General features: G+C 41.2%; 1 protein-coding gene across 3 annotated transcripts; it reads left to right on the top strand.

The window, feature by feature from the left end:
• The first annotated feature begins 363 nt into the window (after positions 1-363).
• SLITRK2 (SLIT and NTRK like family member 2) lies at positions 364-8,013 on the top strand. Of its 3 annotated transcripts, none has more exons than XM_019956317.2 (2): positions 364-479; positions 714-8,013. In XM_019956317.2, exon 2 carries the CDS (start codon positions 757-759, stop codon positions 3,289-3,291), a length of 2,535 nt encoding a protein of 844 aa, XP_019811876.1. In that variant the 5' UTR covers positions 364-479; positions 714-756; the 3' UTR covers positions 3,292-8,013. The 3 variants fall into 3 exon arrangements, with proteins under 3 accessions (XP_019811876.1, XP_019811878.1, XP_019811877.1); XM_019956319.2 differs by having other exon boundaries at positions 393-479; positions 726-8,013; XM_019956318.2 differs by having other exon boundaries at positions 402-489.
• The last annotated feature ends 717 nt before the right edge of the window (positions 8,014-8,730 follow it).

Raw genomic sequence — 8,730 nt, 5'->3', positions numbered from 1 at the left:
CTGCCAGATTCCGAATTCGTGCGCACCCCCACCTCCCCACCCCCCAGCAAAATTAAATCAACCAGCAGAAAACAGCATCCCTCCGGAAGCAGCGGCGTCCCCTTTTACCTTGCTCTTCCTCTCTTTCTGAAGATGCTAAACTACCGGCGGACTGCAGAGGAGAGGGGTCCCGTCTTCTCCTGATGCGTGAGTAACAGACCCCCGCCCCAGCACCCCGCGCTGTCTTTGCTCGTCCACCCTCTCCCTTCCCCCCGCCTCCAGTCCCCTGATTTTCCCACCCCCTTTTTGCGCAGTTAAAAAAACAAAACAACAACAAAAAAAAGTAGAGCAATTTCTGCTGCGAGCCCAGGACGGTCAAGCCGCCCGAGATAGCTTCAAGATATCCCCCAGGGGCGGAGGAGGAGGCGATGGGCTGGATTTAGTAGGACAACTCGGTTACTAATGACTTCGTGGCTGGCTGCGACCCGCTGGGAAATCAGGTGCAAGCATGTGGGTGCCGGGACGCGTGGGTGGGTCGGTGGGTGGGTGGGCCGGGAGTGGGGAGGAGAGCAGAAACCGCTGGGGAAAAAAAAACGCAGTGATTTCATTCTGCCTCGCTGCCCACTTCCCGCCGTCTTCCTCCCTCCCACGCCGCCCCCTCGCTTTGCCATTTTAATCGGGCCTCCGTGTTTCTTTCTCCCCCGCCTCCCGCTCTCTCTTGCCCCCCGCCCAAGGTTTGCCTGTAGGTACCTGAGCTGACCCCGACGGCGCCTAAAGATGCTGAGCGGCGTCTGGTTCCTCAGCGTGTTAACCGTGGCCGGGATCTTAGAGACGGAGAGTCGCAAAACTGCCAAAGACATTTGCAAGATCCGCTGCCTGTGTGAAGAGAAGGAGAACGTCCTGAATATTAACTGCGAAAACAAAGGATTTACAACCGTCAGCCTGCTCCAGCCCCCCCAGTACCGAATCTATCAGCTCTTCCTCAATGGCAACCTCCTGACCAGACTGTACCCCAACGAGTTCGTCAACTACTCCAACGCTGTGACTCTCCACCTGGGCAACAACGGGCTGCAGGAGATCCGTACAGGGGCGTTCAGTGGGCTGAAGACCCTGAAGAGGCTGCACCTCAACAACAACAAGCTCGAGGTGCTGAGGGAGGACACCTTCCTGGGCCTAGAGAGCCTGGAGTATCTGCAGGCTGACTACAATTACATCAGCGCCATCGAGGCGGGGGCCTTCAGCAAGCTGAACAAGCTCAAAGTGCTCATCCTGAATGACAACCTCCTTCTGTCGCTGCCCAGCAATGTGTTCCGCTTCGTCCTGCTGACCCACCTAGACCTGCGAGGGAACCGGCTGAAACTGATGCCTTTCGCGGGGGTCCTCGAGCACATCGGGGGCATCATGGAGATCCAGCTGGAGGAGAACCCCTGGAACTGCACATGCGATTTACTTCCACTCAAGGCTTGGCTGGACACCATCACCGTTTTCGTGGGGGAGATTGTCTGTGAAACCCCTTTCCGCTTGCACGGTAAAGATGTCACCCAGCTGACCAGGCAAGACCTCTGCCCCAGAAAAAGTACTGGTGACTCGGCTCAGAGGGGTGGCCACACCGACACACACATCCCGAGGCTGTCACCTACCCTGAATCCTGCTCTCAACCCGACCCGGGCTCCAAAAGCCAGCCGGCCACCCAAAATGAGAAACCGTCCCACCCCCCGGGTCACAGTGTCAAAGGACAGGCAGAGCTTTGGCCCCATCATGGTGTACCAGACCAAGTCCCCAGTGCCCCTCACCTGCCCCAGCAGCTGTGTCTGCACCTCTCAGAGCTCCGACAATGGGCTGAACGTCAACTGCCAAGAACGGAAGTTCACCAACATCTCCGACCTGCAGCCCAAACCCACCAGTCCAAAGAAACTCTACCTGACAGGGAACTATCTTCAAATGGTCTATAAGAATGACCTCTTAGAATACAGTTCTTTGGATTTGCTGCATCTAGGCAACAATAGGATTGCAGTCATTCAGGAAGGTGCCTTCACAAACCTGACCAGTTTACGCAGACTTTATCTAAATGGCAATTACCTTGAAGTGCTGTTTCCGGCTATGTTTGATGGGCTGCAGAGCTTGCAGTATCTCTATTTAGAGTATAATGTCATTAAGGAAATTAAGCCGCTGACCTTTGATGCTTTGATTAACCTACAGCTGCTGTTTCTGAATAACAACCTGCTACGGTCCCTGCCTGATAACATATTTGGGGGCACGGCCCTCACCAGGCTGAATCTGAGAAACAACCATTTTTCTCACTTGCCAGTGAAAGGAGTTCTAGATCAGCTTCCGGCTTTTATCCAGATTGATCTCCAAGAGAACCCCTGGGACTGCACCTGTGACATCATGGGACTGAAGGATTGGACAGAGCATGCCAATTCCCCTGTCATCATCAACGAGGTGACCTGTGAATCTCCTGCGAAACACGCCGGGGAGATCCTGAAGTTTCTGGGGAGGGAGGCAATCTGTCCAGATGGTCCAAACTTGTCAGACGGAACCGTTTTGTCAATGAATCACAACACAGACACACCTCGCTCGCTCAGTGTGTCTCCCAGTTCCTACCCTGAACTGCACACTGAAGTTCCGCTTTCTGTCTTGATTTTAGGATTGCTGGTTGTCTTTATCTTATCTGTCTGTTTCGGCGCTGGCTTATTTGTCTTTGTCCTGAAACGCCGGAAGCGGGTACCCAGTGTTCCCAGGAGTGCTAACAACTTAGATGTAAGTTCCTTCCAGTTACAGTACGGCTCTTACAACACTGAGACCCAGGATAAAGCAGACGGCCACGTCTATAACTACATCCCTCCACCTGTGGGCCAGATGTGCCAAAACCCCATCTACATGCAGAAGGAAGGAGACCCGGTGGCCTATTACCGAAACCTGCAAGAATTCAGTTACAGCAACCTGGAGGAGAAGAAAGAAGAGCCAGCCACACTTGCTTACACTATCAGTGCCACAGAGCTTCTGGAAAAGCAGGCCCCAAGAGAGCCCGAGCTGCTGTATCAGAATATCGCTGAGCGGGTCAAGGAGCTGCCCAGTGCGGGACTTGTCCACTATAACTTTTGTACCTTACCTAAAAGGCAGTTCACCCCTTCCTATGAATCTCGACGCCAAAACCAAGACAGAATCAATAAAACCGTTTTATATGGAACTCCCAGGAAATGCTTTGTGGGGCAGTCCAAAGCAGACCACCCTTTACTGCAAGCTAAGCCGCAATCAGAACCAGACTACCTCGAAGTTCTGGAAAAACAAACTGCAATCAGTCAGCTGTGAAAGGAAATCATTGACAACCCTCTGGCATCAAAGGATGCTGCTCCAAACTCTTGGAGGCTGGGCGTTTGCTTTTGTGTGTGTCTGTTCTCCGTTTCTCAGCCTCAGTGGGGGACTTTGAAGATGTTTGGGGGATGGGGTGAAGCAATGATACTGCTTTTTCAAGTTTTCCTTTAAATTATTTCTCTCTTGCTCTCCTCCCTCCCCCACCTTCCCCCCACTTCTCTCCTTAGGAATCATCATTGAACATGAATGTTTCTACAGTGCATTTTTTCATATACTTTATGGTTGTGTTTCCTTTTTCTTCTTTTATTTTTCCAGTGTGGGAATGGGAAGAGGAGATTATAGTGAATGAAGAAACAGTAAGCAAACTTTTAAAATGAAAATGGATATTTAGTGTATTTTGTAGAAGATCTCCAAAGATCTTTTGAGACTATAAATTCTTTTGTAAATAACGATATATGGTATTTCGAACTTCAGTTACCAAGCATAGCCACTGGGCATCACTTCTTCATGTTAAAGTGCCTTTGCACTTTAAGTACATTACTTAAATGTTGCTTTTAGCTTTGATAAATTGAACATATTTTAATGTGTTGTATTTTTGAAATTAAAAACACTGTAAAATAGATTGAAATGTCAGCTATATTAAGTCAACGTACAGTTTGCTTGAGTTATAGAAACCAGCTTGTCATCAAATGATTCTAGTTCTAGGACTTTATAGATTTAACTGTAAAATGTTTCCTTTCCTTTGGGTTTGTTCTAAATGATTTTATTTAAGTCAACTAAGGGGATTTAACAGTGGACTAGAGGTAATAAACCACCTCAGTTGGGATTAGTAATTCATTAATAAAATATATTTAACCCAATATGAGTGAATTGAACAATTAATGCCCTTCCATAAATCATTATTTTACACTAACATGGTCAGTGTTTTAGATTATTTTCCTAATTAAAGAGTACATTACACAACTTGTAATATATTTTTCCTGCATTAAATTAGATATTTTTATATTTAAATGAAAGAGTCTGTATTTCTAACTTTTTAATTGAAATTAATATTTTTTCTGCCTATTGAAACATTTTCTATAAACACACACCAGTAGAGGCCGCCACACACCTCATTTAATAAAGACATACGAGCCATTAAATGCCTTGAAGGAAGACTTCAAAGGTGAGATTTAAACGTCCCAAGTAAGTTCTCTGCAAATTCAAGGCAACAGAGACAAATCTATACATTACTTGCTATTTCTTTTAGGATTAAAGGTTAGACTCAGAATCCATCTCAATTTTCCCATTTTCGGAGAAAGCAGTGTTTTCCTCTTGAGTTTATGGAAGCGTTAACAGGGAGCTATCAAATGATGTACCCTGTGTGTCTCCAACGCAATTAATAAATGCCTAAATGGAGAAAGTAGCCATCTTTTCTTCCCCTGCCTTCTTGAGGCAAGTGTTGCTTGAATTTTTCCTTGGCTTGACCAAGCTTTTCGTTTTGGTGTTAGAATTAAAATGATTTGAACTAACCAAGTCTACATAACATTTATGAAGCCTTATTAGCCTGTAAATAATTTTTAGATGCAAATATTATTGTGTGATTTAAACAAACAGCCCTTCTTTACAACAAAAAATAGTTTTGTTTTGTCTATTGTAAATCCTTATGCAACTGGGGTGGTGATCTGCATATAAAGTAGTCCAGCTTTTCAGTTCCTTATTAAAGCAATTGATGGCATCTGAAAGAAGCACACTGTTTCCTTTTCATAAATAGGTTACTGCACATAATAATCCTTTATTATCATGTGGAGATTGAAGTGGATCCTGATGACTTACTTTTAAAGCTTTAAAATGACTAATAGTTTATTGTCTGTCACTATAAACAATTCATGTGATAGGCTTTCAATTAGAAATTACTTAAATCCAAATTATTTGGATTAATAGCTACTGGTGCAAAATCGTTTTTTTAACAATAGAAGGTAATTGTGTATATATAAATGTAAAGGGCATTCAGGAAAGTAAATGCCTTTAATGCCCTAAAATCTCTGAACATCTACAGTGACAAGCTTACGTGTTCATTCTTTGATTAGAGATCATAATTCTTATTTAAATCCATTAGATTGAAGTTTAAAACGGTGGGCTGAAATGATCTACAGGAAGGTTAATGTCCAGAGATTTTACATTTCATAGAAGAGGAGCAAGAGTGATATGCCAGTTGAACTTGGAGATAGCTCCCGGAAACCATCTCCTCTTATATATATAAGAAATACAAAAGGACTGTCAGGTCTGCTCTCATTTGGTGCAACGATAAATACAGAACACTGAGGTAGGTATTTGAGGGAATGATTATGAAGGCAAATTAATATCCATCTTCTATTAAGAGAGTTTTTTGGTTTAAACTGTATGCCTAGAACCACTGATGTGGTGATTCCACTTCAATGTTCGTATTCTCCTGAAAATAAAATCATTCCTGTAAAATACTAGTCTCTATAGAAAAACTAATTCATTCATTTTAAGCAGAGATTGCTTACTATTCATTTAGTTACATGATTTTAAAGCGGCCTCCTGGAAGAACTCAGATTCATAAACTCTTTTGCTTAATAACTATGGTTTAATTTTAAATTCTCATGCTTCTTAGATGTGTACTTTATTTTGTTTTAGGTTTTAAGATGAAATTGTTTGAATGTGGTCCAGACTATTTCATTTAAAGGCATAAAACACCATATACTGTGAAGCTTTATTTTTTTAATGCAATCACAAACACTTTGTTTTTTAACTTATTAGCATCCCCACTGATTGTATTGTTTTGCTTTATCCATTCAAGTGCTTTAAACCATATTTTATTTTAGGATTTTTATTTTTATCTCCTACAGCTGGATTTTGCTATTTCACTTTTATTTCACATGCAGCTTGTAATGGGTATGAGCACAAGCACAGCGAAATGGTTCCAGCCAGCAGAATGTGATCTCCCCTGGCCCTGCCTGAAACAGATCTGTATATCTGGCAAATGGTAATTCCCTCTGATTCTAGCTCTTAATTAGTTCCTTCTGCTGTTTCTGAATATACCTGTGTCTAAGTTTGTATCAAAACTCTCAAAAGCACCACTTCTCAGTCTGGACACAATTGCCAAAAGTCTAATTTGCTTCTGGACTTTGGTCAACCTGTGTGCCTTGTTACTTCCCTCCAGCAGTTGGTGAGTAAGGAAATGACCCTTCAGTTTCCTCTGCTTTATCCTCTGGCCTCTAAGGTGATTTAATTTTTCTAAATATTTTCATTTCATCAAGGGCTCAATATTCTATGGATTTTACAAAAAGGGTCTAATGAAAAAGAGGGACATTCTGTGATTTCTCAGACTCTGGAAATTCATTTTAGCTGTACACATTTCAGAAACATAACTGGATTGGAAGCTAGACTGAAGGAAGTCTTCTAGACAATTCTCCTAATCCAGTCATTTCTTCATTCATTCACTAAGTAATTGAGTGTTTGCTTCCTAGGGGCCAGGCTTTGTGCTGTGTGCTAAGACGGTGCAGAGATACAGTAGTCAGGATCTCTGTCCACCCCCTCACGCCCACACCCTGCAGAGAGCTTAGTACTAAAAAAAGGAGAACCTTATCTGAATGACCATCACCTGAAAAAACAGTGGGGACAGCAGTGAAATGCAGGAAGTTGAGTTTTTGAAGATGATTTTGTGCAATGAAATATAACACTGACACATCATGTGCTAGTTACTGTGTAACCACCATTAACATCATTTTAGAGTTACACAGTTAAACAGGGAGAACACCCACAAAAATAAAAACAAATTTCTGCAGAATAGGGTCCAATATTATGGCCTGAAAATAGCTATATACTTCTGCTATCTAAAGATGTACATTATAAAGATGAATCCCCAAATTGTAAATACAAAAAATCACAAACATACTTATAATTTTGGAATATCCATGTTTTAAAGGCAGTATTGACTTTCTATTTCAGTGGCTTAAAATATAACATTTGGCTTAAGTGTCTTTTACAAAGACAATAAGACACCTAAATCCTGAGAGAAAATTAAGTACTGTATACAGGTGTACTTTGCTTCCCACAATGGTTGTGCAAAAAGTCACATATAAATTGAAGTTTTGTAAGTTAAATTGTATTTTAAAAGCATTAGGAGAGCTGCCATTTAGAGGAAACTTGTGAATCAATCTTTTTATAAGGCAGAAAACCATTTTATAATACAAATAATCTGTCTAATTTATCTTTTTTGTATGTTTGGAGTTTCAATATCAACTTTGCTTAAAACACAGCCCACCTGCATAATAAGAGTGTGTTTTTCCAGTGCTGCTTGTGCTACCAGTTTCTTGGTTGCTAAGGGCTTATACTTGAAAATCCGCTGCAGTTTTGTGTGACTGGAGCTATCAAGCGATTCTCTGAGGGCGCAGTAGCATTCCGGAACAGTCCGAGTAGCCAACCCATTTCAATTCCATTGACCACAGGACTTTTCTGCTCCGAAGCATTTTCTCTGTCAGATGTGGCCATGATTCATTAGACGGTAGAGTGACTCCTGTATTCACATCCTATAAAGTGCTTAGAGTCACAGGTTTTATAATAAATATATGTGATCATGTAAACATATTAAACTGCATGTGTGTTGTAATTTTTTAGCAGTATTTTAGCTTGAAAGTACTTGTACAAATACTGTTAGATTTAGTTGCAAATAATTGTTCTCAAATTACTGGAATAAATGGAAAATGAAATGCACTCTCGTGTAAATAGACTTCTGTGCCAAATAGTGACATTGTTTCAAAAAAATGAGTGCCATATTTTGGGCTGTTAATAGGGAAAATGAAATACTGAAAATGTGATCAAATGATACTGTGTTTTATTGGATAAACTTTATATAAAATTATTTTTTATGCTACAGTTAGCTTTCAATTAATAAATATTCACAAAAAATGAACATTTGAATTAGTTAGAAAAATTCTTTAGACTCTTGAGAAGAGTTGATGACAAAGTATTGCTGGAACCATTCTCTTTGCCTTGGTCTATACTGTTCAAATATTTACAAATTAAGGTCTTCTTTGTATGATTAGAATTTACATATTAAGGGTAAATGTCCTTTTAAAAACATACTAATACTTTTCTATGAATACCCATTGGTATCAGCCTTAAAAAATTAAAAGTAGAAAGAACAATAAAACAATTAAAATTGAGATCTCTCTAGGAATTGAAAGTCTGATTTCACACTGCCTTCACCACACACACCAACCCACACAACAGCCAACTGTTTTTCATTACAAAATTCTGTCTAATACCATAGGTGATTTAATACTTTTATATCTATAAAATGAGAAAGATTGGCATGCAAATCCAAGAAATAGAAATTATGAATTCATTAAAGAAGATGTTATACTGTATTCGCAGAGACTAGAGTCAAAACGAGTGAGAGAGAGATGCATTTGTTGCTGTAATCATGGT

Source organism: Bos indicus, chromosome X, assembly GCF_029378745.1.
Source record: "Bos indicus isolate NIAB-ARS_2022 breed Sahiwal x Tharparkar chromosome X, NIAB-ARS_B.indTharparkar_mat_pri_1.0, whole genome shotgun sequence".
NCBI classification, from domain to species: Eukaryota; Metazoa; Chordata; class Mammalia; order Artiodactyla; family Bovidae; genus Bos; species Bos indicus.
The sequence above is the reverse complement of the archived record's forward strand: the minus strand, read 5'-3'. Positions and strand labels throughout refer to the sequence as shown.

Excerpts from the sequence above, each read along its gene's own strand:
- SLITRK2 (XM_019956317.2), top strand. The coding sequence starts at position 757 with ATGCTGAGCGGCGTCTGGTTCCTCAGCGTGTTAACCGTGGCCGGGATC.